Source organism: Mirounga angustirostris, unplaced genomic scaffold (genome assembly GCF_029215605.1).
Source record: "Mirounga angustirostris isolate CCGP_5_RB_7025 unplaced genomic scaffold, mMirAng1.0.hap1 SCAF_2, whole genome shotgun sequence".
Classification (NCBI taxonomy): domain Eukaryota; kingdom Metazoa; phylum Chordata; class Mammalia; order Carnivora; family Phocidae; genus Mirounga; species Mirounga angustirostris.
The window spans coordinates 172,083,282-172,106,730 of NW_026991710.1; the positions used below are offsets into that span (position 1 = coordinate 172,083,282).

The 23,449-nt window shown below is 40.7% G+C and overlaps 2 protein-coding genes across 7 annotated transcripts; one reads left to right on the plus strand and one right to left on the minus strand.

Annotated features, from left to right (window-relative positions):
- The first annotated feature begins 10 nt into the window (after nt 1-10).
- On the plus strand, nt 11-10,795 carry TTI2 (TELO2 interacting protein 2). Of its 6 annotated transcripts, none has more exons than XM_064585562.1 (9): nt 11-28; nt 696-1,408; nt 2,565-2,751; nt 3,432-3,524; nt 5,196-5,383; nt 5,455-5,598; nt 7,628-7,790; nt 8,666-8,838; nt 10,652-10,795. In XM_064585562.1, the coding sequence occupies exons 2-8, from the start codon at nt 762-764 to the stop codon at nt 8,768-8,770; spliced, it is 1,527 nt and encodes a 508-aa protein (XP_064441632.1). In that variant the 5' UTR covers nt 11-28; nt 696-761; the 3' UTR covers nt 8,771-8,838; nt 10,652-10,795. The 6 variants fall into 6 exon arrangements, with proteins under 6 accessions (XP_064441632.1, XP_064441629.1, XP_064441628.1 ...); XM_064585559.1 differs by lacking the exon at nt 11-28 and adding an exon at nt 243-347 and having other exon boundaries at nt 693-1,408; XM_064585558.1 differs by lacking the exon at nt 11-28 and adding an exon at nt 258-365.
- MAK16 (MAK16 homolog) lies at nt 8,857-21,652 on the minus strand. The gene is made up of 10 exons (XM_045879818.2): nt 21,500-21,652; nt 19,378-19,427; nt 19,176-19,285; nt 19,005-19,069; nt 18,264-18,415; nt 17,250-17,304; nt 11,352-11,426; nt 10,623-10,733; nt 9,617-9,682; nt 8,857-9,482 (listed from the first exon to the last, which is right to left on the minus strand). Exons 1-10 carry the CDS (start codon nt 21,512-21,514, stop codon nt 9,288-9,290), a joined length of 894 nt encoding a protein of 297 aa, XP_045735774.1. The 5' UTR covers nt 21,515-21,652; the 3' UTR covers nt 8,857-9,287.
- Nucleotides 21,653-23,449: the final 1,797 nt, after the last annotated feature.

Below are 23,449 nucleotides of genomic sequence, written 5' to 3' on the forward strand. Positions count from 1 at the left end.
CGAGGTTGTGGCTGTTAAGGAGTCCCGAGTACGTCCCACTGACTTTAAAGAAAGGGTGACAGACTTGGGCTTTACATATTCAGTCTCACAGTAAAACTGGGTATAATTTTAAAATATCTTCGACATTTTTCTTTTGTTTCTACCTTAGTAAATGGAAACAAAAACAAAATTAGCGAGCGGATATGTCTATGCAAAATTTTCGCCCAAACTCCTCCCTTGTGGGGGAACCTGGTCTCTGTTGCTTTACGACAAGCGGGCCGTGAAACGACGAAGTGTTGCCTGAGTATTGGCGGAAGCGAGCCTTGCGCTTTGCGGCAGCGAGGCGAGCTGGGTCCGGATCCTAATAGGTACCTCCGTGCTGGAAGGTCCGGAGGCACCACCGGTGGTGGAGTTTGTGTGATGCCTTAGGGGTTTATTTCTTAAACTCTTAGGGTTTTTGTTTTTGTTTGTTTGTTTTTAATCTTCAGAAAGGCAAGAATAATTGATCTGTTGGGAGTCTGAGGCTCTGTTACTCCCGGAGAGGCTCCTTTTCCCTTTCCTGCATCTTTTTCTTTACGTAGACTTTACTCTTTTGCGGCTGAGACTCGCGCCCCCCCACCCCCACCCCACCCCCCGACGTCTTGCCGTTTTATTTGGTTTTAGTTGCGTTCTCCGGGAGAATGCCAGCCTCCGGGTGATCTTTTTTTCTCTAGCAGATCCGCACCAGCCTCCCATCTCGGCTCCCTGGAGGAGACCCGCTCATCACTGCCGCAGGCTGAGGAATGGAGCAGGACAGCCCTCGGGAATCCCCATCGCAGGAAGGATCTTCCTTGCCGGGAGAGCGGCCTTCCTCCGCCCTCGGACAGTCTTTCTCCCAGGTTTTGCATCGTCTTACCAGCCAGGAGTCCCGACGGGGCAAGGCCAGAAGTGCCGCAGTTCAGGACCTCGGTGCGCTAATAGAAGCCACAGAATGTGATCAGTTATTTGAGGGTAGTGGCACATCGCCCCGCGGAATGCCAGAGATGCTGGGGCAGGTGGCAAAAGCCCTAGAGGAGTATGCAGCCCCACCCAAGGAGCAGCAAGGTAGAGGTCATGGCCACTCTGAAGTGGCCGAGAAAGCGGCAGCCGTTGGGGTACTGTTTCTTAAACTGTTGGGGAAAATTGAGGCGGCCCAGAATTCCTTGCTTTGTCCTGCATGGAAGATAGGCGTGCGTCACTTGGCAGGACCCATCTATATTTTCGCGGTCGCACACAGCTTGGAGCAACCATGGACCAGCCCGAGATCCCATGACGTTGCTGGAGAGGTGCTCTCCTTACTCCTCCGAGTTACTCGGTGTGGTTCTGTGGCAGGATTTCTGCACGGAGAAAATGAAGATGAGAAAGGGAGATTTACTGTAATAATGGAGCTGCTCAAACCTGATCTGAATAAGTGAGTATTCTTGTCAAAAGGGCCACTAACTTGAGCTTCAGCCTAACATTTTAGAATATTAGAGCTCAAAGGAACCTGAGTTTCTTCGATGGTAAGATAAAGGTGTTGTGATAATAGCGGATCTCTTAAGGCCCAGGAAGGTTGCAGTTTGCTATAAATGACATTATCAGATATTGGCAAGTTCGACGTTAGAGCCCAGGTCGTCAGACTTCCATTCCCTAGTGCTCTTTCCAGTCCTCCTGACAACTGCCCTGGACATCGGAAGGCCTGTCCCATTTATTTACTCTAAAGTTTCTTAAGTTAGGTGACTATGGGGATTTGGAGAGGATTTAAACTTATGATTTGAATTTAAACTTAGGGATCTTGAAACTCATCACTAGTTATTAGATGAGGATGGTTGTTAGATATGAAAGTGGTGTTTGGGATGAAAAAAGCCCTTTAGATTGCTATTAGCTAAAGTATTTTCTGTAAGTTCCACTTGCTACTTTATATGTTACTATTAGTACCACGAGAGTGATGAGAGAAAAATGTGTACATAACTGTCACTTTACCAGGAACTTGGAGTTTTGAAGTAGTCTGGTACTTTTTATTGCTTCTGAGTAGGACCAGGTCAGAGAGCCTTTCTGAACCTGTTGCATTTTTTTTTTTTTTGGTAATATGAAGATAATATTATCTATTACACAGTTATTTTGAAGGTTGAGTAAAGTGTGTAAGCCCACTTTATAAGCTGTAAATTGCTTTTGTTCAAATATTGATTCACTTGCTCCCTTGTAATACTTATAATAATACTGAAGATATTTCTTTTACTCCTCTCTCCCTTAGCAGATCTTCCCTGTAACCACCCACACCATCACCACAGATTCTTTACAAGCTACTGTTATAAATGGCTCCTTCTCATTGGATAAGCTTTAGAGCCAGAGCCCTGGCTGATTCATTGTTAAATGTATTTAGTATCAGGTTATTTGTTTTTTGTTCATTTAGTGCAAGTTCTGTAAGTTATTTTGATCTAAATCTTAAAATGTATAACATCAGGAGTTACGTGTGATGTATTCTTTTCAGGGACAAGAAAATGCTCTGTTTAGCTTGAAGAGGTTGGTTTTCTTTGCTGATTAACACCGTGTCACTTTACTTAATGTGGTTTCACATTTCCGTGTAGGGAATCCTGGAAGAAAAACCCTGCCACCAAACATGTTTTCTCATGGACTCTGCAACAGGTCACCCGACCCTGGCTGAATGAACATCTGGAGAGGGTACTCCCCCCATCACTGCTCATCTCGGATGACTATCAAACTGAGAACAAAACACTTGGTGTGCACTGCCTCCATCACATTGTGCTGAATGTGGTAAGCAGCCTCTGCAGTCGGCCATCTGTGTGGATGGGACAGATTGAGGCATCATGATACCATTTTATTGTTGTCTTTTTTATCTTTTATTAGCTTCCTATTAATGTTATGTGACTAAATTCGCTTATTTATATTTTTTTCTGTATATTTTCCTTCTGCCAACCTAGTAGATTGTACCTCATCGGTAACACCTGGACCATTATCCTGCATGTCAAACTGAATAACCAGACCTTGAGTAATTAACAGTTGACTTTCAAGGAGCAAAAAAAATCAGAAACTGAAAGAGGTTTTATCCAAATATGCAAGCCATTATTATATTACTCAAGGAAACTTTTTTTTTAACTGTGTATTTTGGAGCTTTTAAAATATACACAGAAGTAGAGAGTGGTATAATGAATCCTATGGCATGATAGATTCTGTGTATCCATACTTCAGTTTCAAAAATTACCAACATTGGGTGCCTGGGTGGCTCAGTCGGTTAAGCGTCTGCCTTCGGCTCAGGTCGTGATCTCAGGGTCCTGGGATCGAGTCCTGCACAGGGCTCCCTGCCTCTGCTCCTCCCTGCTGCTTGGGTGCACACGCTCGTGCTCTCGCTCTTTCACAAAAATAAATCTTTAAAAAAAAATCAACATTTTGGCAGCCTTGGGAAAATTTTAATTGGGTAATTTGTCTGCTTGCAGCCGGCTGCTGATTTGCTCCAGTATAACAGAGCCCAGGTCCTCTACCATGCCCTTTTCAACCACCTGTACACACCAGAGTACAACCTCATTCAGGTAATTGTAATTTTTGTTTATAACTGTGAATCTCAGTTCTCAAATTTGAGTAGAAGGTGGTATTACGTGAATAAGAATAGTTGAGACATTTTCCTCTTTTGGAAGGTGAGGATGATAGTCGACTAAGTTATAGCCAACTTGAAAATAAAGAGGTAGCAAATGACTAGTGAAAATGCCTCAGTACTGAGCAGGCATCCACATTTCTGAGTCTCCACAGAAGAGCCAGTGTTTTTTCTTCATCTGGGTCAATTCTATATCACTTGAGGGCGGCTTTGTCTGAAAAGTTCTATTTTTATTAACTTGTGTCCTTCTCTGCCTCTTTGTATCAACACACACTTGAAACTCTTTGTAAGTTGGGTATTATAGTGCCATTCTTCCTTCCCAAAGACACTGAGTATCTACTGTGTGTGAGTAACCATTGTAAGTTCCAAGAGTGAATGGATCAGACAGGGTTTCTGGCTTTCAGAAACCCTTTGGAAAGACATGTAAATAAATGAGTATTTATACATGTCTGTAGTACAGGGTGATAAATCTATTAAGAAGAGGTTTGTATAGAATGCAGTGGGTGTCCAGCAAAGGGTGGCTAACCAGGTTTGGTGGTGGTTGGGATGGTTTTAGGAGGATTTAGGAAGGAGGTGATATTTGAAGGATGAACAGAAGTTTTTTAGGATGGGCAAGAACATTCTGAAGGCAGAAGAAACAAGTTATATAAAATCAGAGGTAGAAATAGCCTCTTTTTTTAATGCTTGTCCTCCCTTCCCCTCTCCCCCCAGCCACCTTTCTTTTTAAATATTAAGTATTAAATTGAGAATCCAGGTATTGACAGCCAAAATTTTAGGGCTCCTTAGATGATGGTTTACAAACAAAACAAAACTAAGAGGAAAAAAAAAATCCCAAGAGAGCTAGAAGGGAGTGCTTAGATACTGAAACTTCACATAGGGTGGTCAGACTGGACACAAATGAGGACCATTGTAGATTCTTTTTTTTTTTTTTTTAAGATTTTATTTATTTATTTGACAGAGAGCGAGAGAGGGAACACAAGTAGGGGGAGTGGGAGAGGGAGAAGCAGGCTTCCCACTGAGCAGGGAGCCCGATGTGGGGCTCAATCCCAGAACCCTGGGATCATGACCTGAGCCGAAGGCAGACGCTTAACGACTGAGCCACCCAGGCGCCCCCCATCGTAGATTCTTTGTAGGAGCAGTTTTATTGTATGTGTAACTATCAATTTAATTTAGAAATTTAGTGGCAATAGACTTAGACTCCTATAATTTCGGTTCAAGTCCCAGCTGTGCCCATAAGGTCCCATTTCATAGCTTAGCAAAGAACAGTCTGGAAGAGGAGGTGTTAGGGGCGCCTGGGTGGCTCAGTCGTTAAGCATCTGCCTCCGGCTCAGGTCATGATCCCAGGGTCCTGGGATCGAGCCCCACACATCGGGCTCCCTGCTCAGTGGGAGGCCTGCTTCTCCCTCTCCCACTCCCCCCTGCTTGGGTGTTAACTTGTTTGGAGATGATGTAAAACAAGCTTGAAAATATAAAGTAATATACACTTCATGTATTACTGGTATCTTTCAGAATTCTATCACACGGACCCCAAGGATAGATTAATGAAGTTGCTAGACCAGTCAGCGAATGTGAATGCAAACGGACGAACAGTTCTATTACTTCCTCCTAGGCTGTGCTCCTGTGTCTGCTGGATTTATTCCCTGTCCTTGAGAAAGGCCTGCACTGGAAGGGAGGTGCTGCTCGACCCACCACGCACTGTGATGAGGTACTGCAGTTGATCCTGACCCACATGGAGCCGGAGCACCGCCTTCTCTTACGCAGGACCTACGCGAGAAACCTCCCAGCATTTGTGAAGAGGCGAGTGCCTGGGCTGCTGGTCCGGCCGACTCTTCATCTCCTTGGTGCCACGTTTTCTCTTTCCTTTTTAGGTTGGGGATTCTAACTGTCCGGCACTTAAAGAGGCTGGAGCGAGTCATCATTGGTTATCTGGAGGTTTATGATGGACCAGAGGAGGAGGCTAGATTGAAGATTCTGGAAACTCTAAAACTTCTCATGCAGTATGCATGGCCCAGGTAAAACAGCCAAGCAGGCAGGCGTGCCAAGAGGGGCAGAACTCAGCCAGTATTCTCTTCAGAAATTGCCCAGGTGTACTTTCAGTACAAAGTCTTAAGGACATGCTTTATATTTGAATATCTCCCATTTTTACATTTCTATTGGATATTGAACTGCGGAAGTCACATTGAAAAGATAAAATATACCCGTTGTTACTGCAGGGATCTCTCTCTCTAGGTTTATAGTGTATATTAGAATTTCAAAGGCTATTTAGAAGTGATACAATGCTTAACTTTGTTCACCCCAAAGTTTTTTAAATCTAATTGAGAACAGAGAACTTCATAACACATTACTTGAACATCTGCAGAGCAGTGACCAGGAGAATACTAATTGAAGATGATTGCCTAGAAAGCATTCCAACTCTGGCTGGAGGTTGGTGTCAGGAACAATAAACTGGAACCCAGACACGTTTTGTCAGCAAATACTTTCTTGCATGGACAACAAAGTTTAATTCACCTAGGAGTCCAGTGCTCCAAAAACATCTCCATCTGTTCTGAACCATAATACTCTTGATTTCCTTAGAAGGTTCCCAAAGTCTTTACCCTTAGTTTTGTCTGTTACTGGACTGTCTTTGTTTACTTCCGGTCTTTTTTCCCTGCTGAGCTGTAAGCCCACTCTAGGATACTGAGTATACAAGTTTTCTCAGTACTTGGTTATTACGTACACAAATATTAGAAGAATGAACGGACTAGAACAGACTGAATGGATGGCAGGCCCAAGTAGGAAGGTTAGAAAAGGAATGCCTGTATGGAAGGAGCGGGGCTGGGAAGTGGGAAACAGCAGGTTTTATGTTGATGACAGGAAAGCTGAGCAGCAAACAACGTAGGAAACAGGCTTAATATTTACTAAATCGAGGGATGCAAACTTTTATTCTTCCAGTCACATTTCTGCCCAGAAATATGGTTTAGTATGCATATTTTCCCACTACAAATTATTTTTCAGCTCTGATTAAGGTTTTTAAGGTTTTTTTTATATAAAAAAAAAAGTACAGGGGCGCCTGGGTGGCTCAGCTGTTAAGCGTCTGCCTTCGGCTCAGGTCATGATCCCAGGGTCCTGGGATCGAGCTCCGCATCGGGCTCCCTGCTCTGCGGGAAGCCTGCTTCTCCCTCTCCCACTCCCCCTGCTTGTGTTCCCTCTCTTGCTGTGTCTGTCAAATAAAATCTTCAAAAAAAAAAAAAAGTATACAATTTACCATTTAAAAGTGGACTCAGTGACATTAAGTACCTTCACAATTTTGTACAACCATCACCACTATCCTTTTCCAGATCTTTTTTTTTGTCAAGATAAAAACTTTCAGAAAGGCTAATAAGTTGAAGTAAATAGGCTGGGCTTAACTGATGGTAAGCTAGGATCTGGAACTAAAGGACAGGAAATTCTAATTGACAGTGAGGTCCCCGAAACCAAGTTTCTTTCTCTCACTTTAATTTCCAGGCCCAATGCCAGGGTGGCTCAGTCGTTAAGTGTCAGCCTTCAGCTCAGGTCATTGATCCCAGGGTCCTGGGATTGAGCCCCACTCATCGGGCTCCCTGCTCAGTGGGAAGCCTGCTTCTCCCTCTCCCACTCCCCCTGCTCTCGTTATCTCTATCAAATAAATAAATAAAATCTTTAAAAAAAATTTCCAGGCCCAGGACTACATAAAAGTTAAAAGTATTGTGGACCATTTCCTCTTCTCTGGCCTAAAGTCTAAGCCCCTGGTAAGGGGAGATCCCAGTTCTTCCTTTTCAGGAGGGATTATTTCCTTACAGTAGAACCAAGCTTCTGGAAGGGAGCAAGGTATTTAGGCCAGAGTGTGTATATGGGTACACACTATGCTGCAGAGAAAAAGAGGGGCTCGCAGTTAAGAAATCTGGTGTCTGGTCTCTAGTTCTGCTTCTAGCACTTTAGTTCCTTCCTTTAGGAAATGAGGGCTTTACAATTTAGATGGCCTTTGAAATCTGTTTTAATATCCTGATTTAGAGAATGAACATAACTTTTTCTTCTTGATTCCAGAATTTCCTGTAGACTTGTGGTCTTACTGAAGGCTCTCCTGAAACTGATATGCGATGTAGCAAGGGATCCAAACCTTACACCCGAGCCTGTTAAGAACACCTTATTAGAGGAAGCCACAGATTGCCTGATTCTCCTGGACCACTGTTCTCAAGGACAGGTGAAGGTAAGAGAGTCTGTAACCTGGTCCTTAAGTAATTCCTATGACTGATAATTACTGTTCACATGCCTGACCAAGTTTGTAAATGAACATGGAGGGTTCAGGTTCCCACCTTGGAGACCACTAGCCTTCAACAGAGGTTGATTATTTTTCTTTTAAAGCTCTTCAGAATTTAGACCAAAGGTAAGGTCTCTGGGGTGAGGACAGAAAATGCACAAAAGATTAAGAGTTTATAAAACTTAAGTTCTGTTTTAGTCTGAATTTTTTTTTTAAATGGTGAAATAATGAGCTATAAACCACCAAGGAGTAATAATATGAGTGATTCAGATCGATCCCAGAAATGTTTCCAGTTTTTCCAGGGCAACTGTATTTTTCCATATCCACATGGGAGTTCTTCCTTTAGTTTCATATTCCACAAAAGTTAACTTCTCAAAGCCAAAGCATATAATAGCTATGTGTGTATATTTATATATATTTAATAAACTATTGCCTCATTTCTTCCATTTAGAAATCTTCAATTTAAATTTATAAAGCAGCGTGAAAAGAAATTCATATCCTAAAAGTATTTAGAAATACTGTAGTTTGTTATCAGCTTATTCAAATTACTTTGTGTTGGCTCTTTCATCTCAGGCAGTTTTCGAGCCCCTGGATCCAATCTGATTTGCATTGGCTGGTATTAACTCGCTTCTTCCTGAGCCAGCAGGACCCTTCCATGTACACCAACACTGTTTTTAACGTTAACATCTGTTCCACAAACTGCTGTCTAGTCTTGTCTGTTCATCCTTTCTTTGAGTATGGTACCAAGAAAGAAGAACCAAGGTAAAATGAAAAGAAATATCAATTAAAAAAAAAATCAAAGCCGATTTGGTTTCATGTTTCAGGGTCTCCTGGTCAAAATTCTCCAAAGCTGTGAAGACAGCAAGGTGGTGAACTGTATCAGAAAAGTGCAGCAGGTGTCTGAAGGCGCGTCCTGCGATGGAACTTAAATTTGTCTTTCCTACAGCAGGAAGGCTTCTTGGTCCAACTGTGTAAATGGAATTGTTTAAGAAAAAAGGTATTTTCACACTAAACATTATAACTTAGACCTTCTTTGTCCTTCTTTTATTCCCACAGAAGTAGGGAAAAGAGAACAAGAAAAAAAATGAAGTCTGGACATTTCTAAATAAAGTTGGGGGGTGGGGGGGCAGACGCCAAGGAAACGGGTGGATAGCATTTAAAATTTAGAAATATTTACACCCACAAATTCATCTGTTAAGCTTCTTGGGCTCAAGCTGTTACTTCAAAGCATATGCCAACACTATAAAAATACTCTGTTCACAACTTAAGGCTTCCTCCGCTCCCTCCCAGATTTTGTGCCCCACAGAAGTAGCATAAATATTAAAAACACAAATATTGTGTTAAGTACCATATGAAAGAGCAAAAACTGGAGGTGTGCCCGCTTATGGTAAAAGAAAGGAGGATGCTGAAAGTGTTCAGTCCTATTTATAAATGTCTGAAGAAAAGTCACGTTGTTTTGGCCTTGGCCACAGGCTCTGTCTCCTGCTCATACTCTATCTCCACATAGGCTCGTTTTCTCTGCAAGGGTCCTTTCAAGGGTGTTTTGCCTTTATGTCTGGTATCAAGGGCCTTTTCTTCTTCCTCGATGGAGGATTTATCATCCTGATCTTCATCACTGCTGGCATCCAGTTTATCCATATCCTGATACAGAGAGGAAAAGAAAAGAGAAAATTCATCTCCCAAACTCCTTTCATTGTACTCTCAATTTAGACCCAGAGAATTTATCTGCTGGTGTGTTCAGAAACTTTCTTTTCCCTGAAGGCCCAAAATCTCACCTCAAAATCACTTATGTCACTCTCATCCACCTCATCATCTTCCACAAACTCTCTCTTCCCCACATCCTAAAAAAACACAGAGCTGTTAAGTTCAAAATACAGAATGAAAATTCAGCTTACACATCTAGTTTTATTCTCTGATAAGTGCATAAATAACAAACAGATTCACAGTCTACTTACTAGGCTCAACCAAAATCTACTTATTTCCAAGTTTAATACTTCTGATTTAAAAACATTTCAGGGACATCAATTCTCATGCCTAACAAAAATCATCAGAGGTAAAACATCCTCATTTTAATTTGTTAAAAAAAATCAGTATATAGGTAGGGCTTTACAAACAATTCTGTACATTTAATTAAACCTATTAATTTCAAATATCAAAAAAGGGTTACTACTAGGAAAAGTACACCTATGGGGACGCCTGGGTGGCTCGGTTGTTAAGCATCTACCTTCGGCTCAGGTCATGATACTAGGGTCCTGGGATCTAGCCCCACATCGGGCTCCCTGCTCAGCAGGAAGCCTGCTTCTCCCTCTCCCACTCCCCCTGCTTGTGTTCCCTCTCTTGCTGTCTGTCAAATACATAAAATCTTAAAAAAAAAAAAGTACACCTATGTGCCTATTTGAGTGTACCATGTGATTAAGCAACTACTTGGTAAATCTGGCCTTTTCCTAAAAATACAATCATTCCAGTACCTCCCCTATATTAATAGTGAAATTAAATCCTGTATAAATTTCAGTAGGTTCCTTAATGGTATATTCTATCAGCTAATGAGGATTCTTCATTTGTCCCCTTGCAGGAAAAATTTTAGAATACCAATAAGTAAGATTAAAATTGTCAATGTGTAGTTTGTTGGCTGAACTAAAATTAACCTCATGATAGAAAAAAATGACCAAAGAATTATTTTTGGTTAGGGGAATGAAAATGATATTCTCTCGAGTACACGTAAAGAGATCTAGTTCTACAGATTACTGCTTGATGAAGCAAAAACAAACAAACAAGGCTTACTTCTTCATCTTCGTCATCTTTTTCCTCAGAATCTGAAGAGTCACTCTCTGCCTCCTGCTGTTCCAGGGCCTTGTCGAAGGCATGAATGGGGAAGTTGTAGATGTCGCCATACTGAAGGACAGAAACACACACCAGCTTTAATGACATCTCAATTTTACACTTGAAGTCCACTGTCCAATAAGCATATTCCTCAGTGATTAAATGAGAATACTTAATTCGATAAGTAGTAATATTTCTGTATTAATTTCAAGCCTAGAACCGACAACGTCTTTAAAAGCACATTTTAAATAATCAGTGGTTAAAATCAAACAGGTAACTTCCATGAAGAATAGAAGCACATCACTTAAAACTTAGTAGTGTATAAAACCCATGGGTTGGAACAAACGTAAATTTGCTGGCAGGAAGGAAATGATAAGGAAAAAGTAAGTTTTATTCATCTGTCTTTTAAATGACACTAATTTTTAAAAAGAGAATTAAAAACTCATTTTGAAGAACCTTAGAAGACTAGGGTAATATGCAGGAGGATCAGAACTGCATGCCTTTATACAGAGATCTGGAACTAAAATGGAGAAGCCAAGGCCTATATATTTGTTTTATTCCAGGAACAAAATCAAAGTGAAGCTCTTTCCAGCATCTTTGAAAATAAAACACATTTCCCCACTATTTCCTAGCATGATATTATTGGTCTAAAAAATAAAATTTACATCCCAAAGTTCCTGGCTTTCTCACCGTATCTTGTTTCAGTCTCTCTAGCAATTCCTTTTCAATAGCATTATCCAGCTGAGCAGCTATTAATGCCTTTTCCTGTAATAGAAAAATTTGAGTTAACCCATTTACTTCATTAATACTCATTTTCAGCCTGTAGAAGTGGAAGAAACCAAGTTTTTATTTAAAAAAAAAAAAAATCACTTTTTTTCCCCCCTCTTGCTATCACTGGGACTCATGCCTCTCCAGCCAGATATATTCCTGCTTTCAAACTTTGGGAACCTTTTAAATTTAAAAATTCCAATGGTTTTATAAACAGCATTTTAAATTAAATTCTAATGAAGCCTTTCATAGATACACAAAGCATGTAGGTCTATATACATTTAAGTGTCTTAGAAAATGAACAATCCTGGGGTGCCTGGGTGGCTCAGTCAGTAAAGCATCTGCCTTCAGCTCAGGTCATGATCCCAGGGTCCTGGGATTGAACCCCGCATCGGGCTCCCTGCTCAGTGGGGGGATCTGCTGCTCCCTCTCCTGCTCCCCCTGCTTTTGCGCCCTGTCAAATAAATAAATCTTTAAAAAAACCCACAAGAAAACGACCAATCCTGAAACAGATTTTGTAAAAGCTGAGAAAGGGAAATTGAGACTTTGACTCCTACTTTTTCTAAAACCATGTTAGATTCCATGTGACAGAAAAATAGATTAAAAATCTCTTCCTCCAGTGATCGCATCAAAAACGATAATGATACATGGTATCAAACTACCACCCACAACCAAAACATAAAAATCTAACCTCAATCTATCTTTCTCGCCTAAGACTGCATTAATTTAATAGTAAAGATCATAAAATTTTAAAGTCTTACTGGGGCACATGAGCAGTTAAAAGGCTATCGTGATGTTCTGTACTGTTCTCTAAAGTGGGTGCTCACACCTCAAGGGCGATCCACTGAGATGCAGGCAGAAAATAGTCAAAACTGCTGCGTATGTATTTTTTCTTTAAAAATTAAGTTATATTTTTTTATGCATAATAACACTGGTACCTTAACTCTGGCCATAAAGCAAATAGCTGTGTGTCCGATACAGTGAGGAAGATAACCTGAGGGAAAAATACTGTCCAGAGTCTGAAAGTGGGGATCTCACTACTTTATTCACATGATTACAGCATACAGCAGTTGATGTTTGCTTAAGTGGGTTTATAGATACTGAATACTTTGCAATACCACAGGCCGAGTTATAAAGGTATACTATTTAATTGTTTAGTACTTAAAAAGAATTGTACAACTTAAAAGAATTATGCATTTTTCACAAAAAGAAAAATGTTCCGAATTTTTCAGGATGACAAATGACTGTAATATGTAACAACAGAAGCTTTAAAAAATACACTTACTCCATTCTTTCAAGAGAAAAGCAATATTTTAACAGTTTAAAATGTTTTTAAACTTGTTCTGTGGATAGAACATTTGAAAAAGGAAAGTGATAACATTTATAAGTGACATTGTGAAAACATATGTCTCCCATAAATCACATACTCAAACAATCTGGAAACATAATTTTCCAGCTGATTTAAAAATCTTCCAAATCGACATTTTTCAGAAGGCTTCAAACTTATTTGGTAAAATCAGAACAACTTAATTTCCTCTGAAAGGCTTGCAAGAACACCTGTTTAGCAATCCGGGAAGAAACAAACTCACTAGCTAGATCTGAATAAAAACCTCTGCAAAATTGCTGATGAAGAATGAAAAATGCAGAGCCAGTACTTAATGTAAACTATCAATGATTCACTTCTTGATGTGTCTCTGAGGTACCTATCAGTTATGAGAGCCCTTAAAAACAAATTTCTTCTCTGCAAAGAACCAGACCTTCATTTCACTAGATCAGTAATAGGTATGTTAATTATAATATACCTATTAGTGAAAGTATACATGTATAATAACATTTATAAATAATATACCAGGGAGCATATGTTCAAAAATTTCTCTGGTGAGAAATCAAAACAGTTTGGAGACCAATGCTATAACAGATTTGAAGTCCAAAACTCTGTATGAGTGATAGGAACAAAAGCACCAAATTATTAAAGTGATTTCTTGATAGAATATGACAAATGATCAGGGAAATGTCTGTTGGTAGAGGGGAAGTATGCAGAGCAAATACCCAGAATAACTGAAAATTTGAACTTGTGAGGAAAAGTAATTCCTAGGTCTTGAAAAGCAGAAGAAAAGTCACCTTGAATGAGGTACCAGTGAGGTGGACAGGCAGACTGCTCTCTGCAAGAAAGGCTGGCATTTCCTGACTAGATTTTCCATGGATAGCATGGTATTACCATCACTATTCATTAATCTGGTAACAAAGCTGTGCAGTTTACTTCAAAGAAACCAATAATCCCAATCAATTCCTTATAACTAATTTCAAAATCCAAAAAACTCAATTTAGTGGCGTAATATGACCTGAACTGACATAAGGCTCCTTAAAAAGTTTTTTGAAATTCCATCTAGTGTGAACCTTCTTATATTTCACTGCAGAGCTACTAGTGTATCTGATTAGAATGCTCAAACCCTGGGGACCCAAATAAACAAAATTACTAATGAAAGAGGAGAAATAACAACCAACACCATAGAAATACAAACAAATGTAACAGAGTATTGTAAAAACCTATATGCCAACATTTGGACAACTTAGTATGAAATGGATAAATTTCTAGAAACCTATAACCCACCATAACTAAAACAGGAAGAAACAGAAAATTTGAACAGACCAATTAGCCAGCAATGAAATGGAATCAATAATCAAAATGCTCCCCAAAAACAAAAGGCCAAGACCAGATGGCTCCATAGGCAAATTCTCCCGAACATTTAAAGAAGAGTTAATACCCATTCTTCTCAAACTATTCCAAAAAACACAAGAGGAAGGAAAACTTCTAAATTCATTCTATGAGGCCAGTATTACCTTGATACCAAAACCAAAGACACTACCAAAAAAGAGAACTACAGGCCAATATCTCTCATGAATTCAAATGCAAAAATCCTCAACAAGATATTAGCAAACCGAATCCAACAATATATTAAAAAAATCATATACCATGATCAAGTGGGATTTATTTCCAGGATGCAAGCGTGGTTCAATATTCACAAAACAATCAATGTGATATATTACACCATTCAGAGAAAGGATAAAGACCACAGGATCATTTCAACAGATGCAGAAAAAGCATTTGCCAAACATCCGTTCTTGATAAAAACTCTCTGCAAGGTAGGTCTAGAGGGGACATATCTCAACATAATACAGTCCTTATATGAAAAACCTACAGCCAAAATCATCCTCAGTGGGGAAAGACAGAGCTTTTCCCCTAAGGTCAGGAACAAGGCAGGGATGTCCACTCTCACCACTTTTATTCAACATGGTACTGGAAGTCCTAGCCATAGCAGTTAGACAACACAAAGAAATAAAAGGCATCCAAATTGGTAAGGAAGACGTAAAATGTTCACTGTATGCAGATGACATGATACTATAAATAGAAAACCCTAGAGACTCCACCAGAAAACTGCTAGAACTGATAAATGAATGCAGTAAAGTCGCAGGATACAAAATCAGTGTACAGAAATCTGTTTCATTCCTACACACTAATAATGAAGCAGCAGAAAGTGAAATAAAACAATCCCATTTACAACTGCATGAAAAACAATAAAATATCTAAGGATAAACTTAACCCAAGAGGTGAAAGACCTGTATTTTGTAAACAGTGATGAAAGAAATTCAAAAGGATGCAAAGAAACGGGAAGACATTCCATTCCATGCTCGTGGGATGGAAGAGCAAATACTGAATGTCCATAGTACCCAACGCAATCTACACATTAAATGCAATCTCTATCAAAATACCATCAACATTTTTCACAGAAGTAAAACAAACAATCCTAAAATCTGTATGGAACCACAAAAAACCTCGAATAGGCAAAGCAATCTTGAAAAAGAAAAAACTGGAGGTGTCCCAGGCGTCTGGGTGGCTCAGTTGGTTGGGCGACTGCCTTCGGCTCAGGTCATGATCCTGGAGTCCCTGGATCGAGTCCCGCATCGGGCTCCCTGCTCGGCAGGGAGCCTGCTTCTGCCTCTGACCTTCCCCCCTCTCATGTGCTCTCTCTCTCTCATTCTCTCTGTCTCAAATAAATAAATAAAATCTTTATTAAAAAAAAACAAAAAAAAAACCCAAACTGGAGGTGTCCCAAGTCCAGATTTCAAGTTATATTACAAAGCTGTAGTAATTAAAACAGAATGGTACGGGCATAAAAAGAGACACATAAATCAATGGAACAGAACAGAAAACCCAGAAATAAACTCACAATTACATTGTCAATTAATCTTTGACAAAGGAGAGATGAATATACAATGGGAAAAAGACAGTCTCTTCAACAAATAGTACTGGGAAAACTGGACAACCACAGGCAAAAGAATGAAATTGGACCACTTTCTTTCACCATACACAAAAATAAACTCAAAATGGATTAAAGAGCTAAATATGAGACCCAAAACCATAAAAATCCTTGAAGAGAGCACAGGGAGTAATCTCTCTGACATCTGCCATAAGCAACATTTTTCTAGTTATGTCTCCTAAGACAAGGGAAATAAAGGCAAAAATAAACTATTGAGACTGTATCAAAATAAAGTTTCTGTACAGCAAAGGAAACAATCAACAGAACTAAAAGGCAACCTACTGAATGGGAGAAAATATTTGCAAATGATATAGCTGACAAAGGGTTAATATCCAAAATATATAAAGGACTGATAAAACTCAATACCCCAAAACAATCCAATTAAAAAATGGGCAGAAGACATGAACAGACATTTCTCCAAAGAAGACATCCAGATAGCTAACGGACACATGAAAAAATGCTCAACATCACTCATCATCAGGGAAGTGCAAATCAAAACTACAATGAGATATCTCCTCACACTGTCAGAATGGCTAAAATCAACAGCACAAGAAACAACAAGTGTTGTTGAGGATGTGGAGCATCTTGCACTGTTGGTGGGAATACAAACTGGAGCGGCCACTATAGAACAGTATGGAGATTCCTCAGAAAGTTAAAAATAAGAGAACTACTCAAGAGCCAGGCATCACACTATTGGCTATTTAGCCAAAAAATACCAAAATACTTTCATTTAAAGGGATGCATGTGCCACTTTTTATAAGCATTATTTACAATAGCCAAAGTATGGAAACAGCCCAAGTGTCCACTGACTGATGAATGGATACAGAAGCGTGTATATATATGGAATATTACTCAGCCATAAAAAAATGACACCCTGCCATTTGCAATGACATGCATAGAGTCAGAGAGTATAATGCTAAGTGAAATAGGTCAGACAAAGACAAATACCATAGGATTTTACTCCAATGTGGGATTTAAGAAACAAAACAAGAAAAGGAAAAAAAAAAAAAAAAAAGACAAACCAGGAAATAGACTCTTAACTACAGAAAACTGACAGTTACCAGAAGGGAGGTGGGTGGGAAGATGGGGGAAATAGGGAATGGGAATTAAAGAGGTTTACCTTGGGGAGGGGCAGAGAAAAAAAAAGAAAAAAGAGTGCTCAAACCCTGCTGAGAGTAGTATGCGATGTGTAAGAAAGGCAACATACCGAAGGTGTGATTTCTGAGACATTTAACCTCAAGAATTTCAGACAAGGTATTCCTTCTGTTCTCCATTATATATATACCTAAGAACCCTTACTTTAACCTGCCCTGAAAGTCATAAACTTAAAATATGAATATCCGGTATCTTATACAACTAATACAACAGTATTATCCATTAGTGAACCCAAGCCTGAGCAGTTCACAGACAATAGTGACTGAATCTTTTTCATGATCCCTACCTACACACCCCTACCCTCAATGAAAATACAGAAGCTATGAATACCAAAATAATAAGTTACCTCTCTTCTTTTTTCCCTCCGTTCCACCTTCTTACTCAAGGGAACAAGTTTCCTCCTACGGAAAATAAAACACATTATCAGAAAACCCAAGTGCACGTTCTGTGTGTACCTTTAAAAAAAATGAGAAGAGGGATGCCTGGGTGGCTCAGTCGGTTAAGCGTCTGCCTTTGGCTCAGGTCATGATCCCAGGATCCTGGGATCGAGCCCCACATGGGGCTCCTTGCTCAGCAAGGAGCCTGCTTCTCCCTCTGCCTGCCACTCCTGCTTGTGTGCTCACACACTCTCTCTCTCTGACAAATAAAGTCTTAAAAAAAAAATGAGAAGAAAAAAGGATTGGAGTTGATTTTGTAGGGCTCAGCTCAATATAGCCAAGATTATATACTTAACAATTTTCTAGGTATTTAATGCTATAAAAAGTCAGACATTTTCATATGTATTTTACTTTTTGTTTTCTTTAGGTGTTCTGAGACTTCTGAGGGCATTCACTATGCCAAGATTAATGCTTCAGTTAACAAAGAAAAAGAATTTTCTGTAGAGGACTGCCATCTTTAGCTTTCTCTGCAGGTCAAAATGAAGAAGTATTAGGATCTATCACTCCTTAGGAAGATATTCAGTTCTGTGGATTTCATATCACTTTTAAAAATTAGTTTTCAGCGAACTCAGAGTAAAGTTCTTACATTCTTATTTATTCAAAAATTTTTAGGTCATTGTCAATTCCTTAATTTTATGATTCTGTCAGGAAGTTATAAAGAAAATTTTCTGAAGCTGCTTTTCAGACAGGGAGGGGATCATCGAGTTTTACTAAACTGTTTTTTAAATCCTGCAACATCAAAGGGCACAATTTTAACTGGAGATAAACTTTCTTCTTGTCAGCATATCATAAAAGGTTATCTGAAATTGGATTTAATAAGAAGCATTTACCAAAGATTTCATAATCTCTCATCTTCCTAATATGACCCACAGAAAGATAGACTTAAAAAATAAATATAATAGATGAATGATCTAAATACTTACTGTCGCTTTAGTGTAAGTTTTCTAATTCGTATTAGGTACTGGGTGATCTTGGTGAATCTCTGCTTACACTTGTGTCGAATGAAACGGGGCCAGTAAATTAGATTTTCATCTATTTGCTCCAGTGCTTTCTCATAGTTTTTATGAAGCCGAACCTATCAAGCAAAAAGAAAGCTTAAAGAGTAAGGGTAAATTATTAGGTCTTCACTGCTATGATACCCATGGGACCTAAGGAGGTTGGCTTCAGAAGTTTAATCCAGGGGCACCTTTGTGGCTCAGCTGGTGAAGCATCTGACTCTTGATTTTGGCTCAGGTCATGATTTCAGGGTCCTGGGATCAAGCCCTGTGTTGGGCTCTGTGCTCAACACGGAGTCTGCTTCTCCCTCTGCCCACCCCCACCTCCCCGCTCGTACTCTCTCTCATAAACAAATAAATCTTTTTTTTTCTTAAAGATTTATTTATTTGACAGAGAGACACAGCGAGAGAGGGAACACGAGCAGGGGGAGAGGGAGAGGGAGAAACAGGCTTCCCGCTGAGCAGGGAGCCTGATGTGGGGCTCGATCCCAGGACCCTGGGATCACGACCTGAGCCGAAGGCAGACGCTTAACGACTGAGCCACCCAGGTGCCCCTCATAAACAAATAAATCTTAATTAAAAGTTTAGCTATGGTCAAGGAAGAGAGAAAAGCATGTGGCATTTTTGCTCTTGATTAATGATCACTGTAATTTTATGTCTAAGTCTTACCCGTTCCCAGAGACGCCTAGGAAAAGCTGCTCGCTCTATAACCTTCATATACAAGTAGCACTGTCCTGCAGGATAGAGTAAATACCATTAATATTATTTACAGAGAGACTAGAGAACATCCTTTTAAGAGCTGTTGACTAGTTCTTATGGAAGTTAAAACTGAGGAGTTACCTTTCTCTTCTTTGATAGTGGCATACTGACTGTTTGCCAGGGGACAAGATGACCGATTACACAGTCCAGTCAGGCTATATTCATTTCTGCAAAAACTCTGAGTCTTAGTTCTAGAATGGGAGGAAAAGAGCAAAAATTATAAGATGGGTTACCAAGAGGGCAACTGAAGGAATCTTTGTTCAATATGCAAATCTAGACTCACCTAATCTTAAAGGAACAAAACTGCTTGTTTCCTAGTGTATCCCAGATAACCTACAAGACAAAGAAAAAACCCAATTCAATTGCTTTGACCCAACAGATGGGAATATTAACTCCAGAAAACAATGCCCTAGAGCAGTGCCCTGGTTTACTGAGGAAGTCTCAAAGGGGTCTTTGAGGAATGAGCGGAGGAAGAAATGCTTTGTAAAATAGTCTGATCTGTTTTCTTTTTACACAGATTCTTGTAGAAAAAGAAAATACAAATTGGCAATAGCCATCACCCCATGACCCACAGATAAAATTTCATTAGAATTTTGTAAATATTTTTGAATTTTTTTCTATACATGTACTTTCCATCAACCAGTATGCCTATATTTTTAACAAAAATGAGATGTATATATATTTTGTAACATGTCTTTGGTGGGGGATGACAGGAAACAGGTGAGAGGAAATCAAACTGGGAAAGCAGAAGCTCATTCTAGCTTGTGGCTTTAAATATCATCTGTAAGTTGATGACTCCCAAATTGTCATCTCCTGGTCAAACCTTCTCTCCAGAGCCGAAGTATATATACACACATCTCCACTTGGATGTCTTGAAAGGTATCACACACATTAACCAAATGAAGCTCTCAATTCCACATCTCTCAAAATACTGTTTTCCTTCCCCATCTGCACAAATATAACCACCACTGAACTATTTGGACAAATCCAAAAATCCTTTGATTTCTCCCTTTCCCCTTCACTGAATGGATCACGTGGTGTTTTCAGTTATACCGATAATACAGATCTCAAATCCATCCGCTTTTCCTCTCCACCATTACTACCTTGGTTGAAACTACTTTCATCATATTCTAGTCTCCCTGCTTTCATTCTTTCTCTCCTTCAAAAGCCTTTCACATAACTACACAACTTTTCACAAAATAAGTCAGATGTCATTTCCCATTAGAAGCCCTAAAAATACTTCCTACAAGACTCTACATGATCTTGTCCTTCAAGCATATCCAACTCATTACCTCTCTCTCTTCCCTCGATTCCTATAGCACAGGTCACATTGGTATTCTTTAATATATTCCTTTTCTCTTACCTCCAGATCTTTGCATTTTACTGTTCCCATTGCCTGGATTTTTTGCTTTTCCCTCAGCCCCCCAATGACGGCTTATTCTCATCTTTTAGATCTCAGCTCAAATGTCTTCCATTCAAGGAAACCTTCCCAGATCAGCTTTGTCTGAAGTGGTCTCTGCTAATTACTCTCTACTTCATCAACCTTGGTCTTACTTTCACAGTATTATTACACAGTACAACGGTTTTCAATTTGTTCACGTGTTTACCACCTGTCTCCTCCACCAGAGTGCTCCAGGAAAAGAGGTCTTTTGTCTGCTTATTAAAAACTAAATCTCCAGTAATTACACAGTACTTGGCACACCGTAAACACTTTCGTATTTCTCATACATGTAACTAAATAAATGAATCGAAGGGCGTCTGCCTTCCGCTCAGGTCATGATCCCAGGATCCTGGGATCGAGTCCCGCATCGGGCTCCCTGCTCTGCAGGGAGCCTGCTTCTCCCTCTCCCCCTCCCTCTGCTTGTGTTCCCTCTCTCGCTATCTGTCAAAAAATAAATAAAATCTTTAAAAATAAAAAAAAACATTATTAAATAAATGAATCGAGGATGCTTCCAAAAAATTATGACTTGGGCAGACAATGGAGCAAATGTAAAGGAAAACCTAACACAGAAAAAGCAGACTTAAAAGTAACATACACCTGGAAGAAAGGGATCCTTAAATTTCATGTCCAAACTTGGCCATACCAACCCCCGCCCTTACCCCCCACCCGCGCGTGCCTCCCACGTCCAGTGACACCATAGGCAAAGTCCTTCATTGCTGGGTACCACGGACTGGATAAGCCAACCCTGTGGATTGAAATGACGGTGTTCCAGCCCCTTCACCCAGCTAAGGAAGCGGGCTGGGGATCCCGAGTAGACACGTGAGACACCCACGCTCGGAAATCGGGGTTCTAGAAGCCTCGGTTCTGGAGCAACACGAGGCTAATGCGATGAGCCAGCTGAGTATGTGGCTTCTGAGTCTCCTAAAGCAGGAGAACCCAGGTGGCAGACAAACACGACACTCACATCATCTGACTGCATGGCGTCCGCGGTTCAGATGGCAAAGCCTGGCCAGATCTAGGGAGCAGCCATGCTTCTTCCGGCAAATCACTTCCGGAGAGCCTAGTCTCACCTATCGCGAGAGTTTTGATTTCTCGGGCTTGCGTAGCGCCCCTTGGCGGCGCAACTTCCGCGTCCACCGCCACGTCCGGTCCGTCGCGGCCGGCTAATACCGCCTTACGTCTTGTTCCGGGTCTCCCTCTGGGACGGTAAACACGGTTAGCGGTCCCCTGCCAATCCGCGCAAGTTTCGGACAAGGCCTGGGGCGCGGAGGCGGAGGTCGCTGGGCACGCCCTTGTCCAAAGCGCGGTCTATGACTGCCCCTGAGGGTTGCTGGCCCACGCCGGCGGCGGGCCTCCTCTGTCCGGGTGTGCACCCGGGAAAGCGCGGTCCGCCGCCCGCCGCCCCTTAGCGCTTAGCCGTCGGAGCTGCATTACTTTTACTCCGCCGTCGCCGGGGCTGTGGAGCTCGAACTCGGTCCTTCTTCACCTGAGACCCGCTTTCCCGCACTCACTTCCCCCTCGCTTTACCCTGCAGACGCTGTTTGGTGTGACGCTGGGTCTTGACCTTTGAAATTTATGGATTAGGTAATATTAAAAGCAAAAAAAAAAGGATTAACAGTTTGTCCCCCTCTTTTTAATTTGACAAGAAAAAAAAACGTTTAGTAGCTCACACCGTTTTTCTCAAGAAAGGCCAGTTTAATACCAAAAGAGCAAAAAAGGCATAATCTCAGAATAAGGATGGGCACTTACTTTGCATATTGCATTATAAAATAATTAAGTATATCATAAGTAATGTATTTGCTGCATACAGGTGAAAACTATGAATTGAGACCACCCTGTTGGAGGGGTGCCTGGGTGGCTCAGTCGGTTAAGCTGAGGCTTAACTGATGGATTCGACTCAAGTCGTGATCTCAGGGTCCTGGAATCCAGTCCCTTCCCGGACTCCTTGCTCAGCGGGGATGTGGCTTGAGAATTCGCTCTTTCCCTCTCCCTCCGCCCCTCCCCTCCGCTGTCAATCTCCCTCTAAAAATAAATAAATCTTAAACAAAACGCCCTCTTGGAAACCATTGATTTGGCAGTGGTTTTTGGAGCCAAATTTAGGTTATAAAAACCAACTGCTATTTACTAAGTTATCTTTAGGCAAGTTACCCTTTAGCAAACTATCCCATTTGAAAAAGGGGGCTATATGATGACTGGTGGTATGTTAAATGCATAGTTTACATTGCTTCATAAGAAACAGTTTTGAGGGGCGCCTGGGTGGCTCAGTCGTTAAGCGTCTGCCTTCGCTCAGGATATGACCCCAGGGTCCTGGGATCGAGCCCCGCATCGGGCTCCCTGCTCAGCGGGAAGCCTGCTTCTCCCTCTCCCACTCCCCCTGCTTGTGTTCCCTCTCTGGCTGTGTCTCTCTCGGTCAAATAAATAAATAAAATCTTTAAAAAAAAACACAACAATTTTTTTTTTTAAAGATTTTATTTATTTATTCATGAGAGACAGAGAGAGAGAGGCAGAGGGAGAAGCAGGCTCCCAAGGAGCAGAGAGCCTGATGCGGGACTCGATTCCAGGACCCTGGGATCATGACCTGAGCCGAAGGCAGACGCTTAACCATCTGAGCCACCCAGGCGCCCCAAAACACAACAATTTTGATTGTTCTCACTCATCTACTTGCCTTTCCTGGTTTAAAGACCTAGAGGGCAGTCACACATACAATACTCTTCTATGTTAATAAAATCAAGTTTAAAATAATATGAAAGAGGGATGCCTGGCTGGCTCAGTAGCAGAGCCTGTGACTCTTGGTCTCTAGGTAGTGAGTTCAGCCCTCCCTTGGGTGTAGAGATTACTTAAAAAGTAAATCAAAAGATGAAGCTTCTTAAATAATAATGTGGAAGAGATCAAAAGCTAGATAATACTCACAAGG

Bases quoted from the DNA above. Each gene is read 5' to 3' on its own strand.
- MAK16 (XM_045879818.2), bottom strand. The intron at 17,305-18,263 runs GTAAGTATTTAG...TATTTTCCGTAG, and splicing joins AAACTTACACTAAAGCGACA to GAGGAAACTTGTTCCCTTGA. The intron at 9,483-9,616 runs GTGAGATTTTGG...TCTCTGTATCAG, and splicing joins GTGACATAAGTGATTTTGAG to GATATGGATAAACTGGATGC.
- TTI2 (XM_064585562.1), top strand. From the start codon at position 762: ATGGAGCAGGACAGCCCTCGGGAATCCCCATCGCAGGAAGGATCTTCC. The intron at 1,409-2,564 runs GTGAGTATTCTT...ATTTCCGTGTAG, and splicing joins CTCAAACCTGATCTGAATAA to GGAATCCTGGAAGAAAAACC. The intron at 3,525-5,195 runs GTAATTGTAATT...ACTTCCTCCTAG, and splicing joins CAGAGTACAACCTCATTCAG to GCTGTGCTCCTGTGTCTGCT.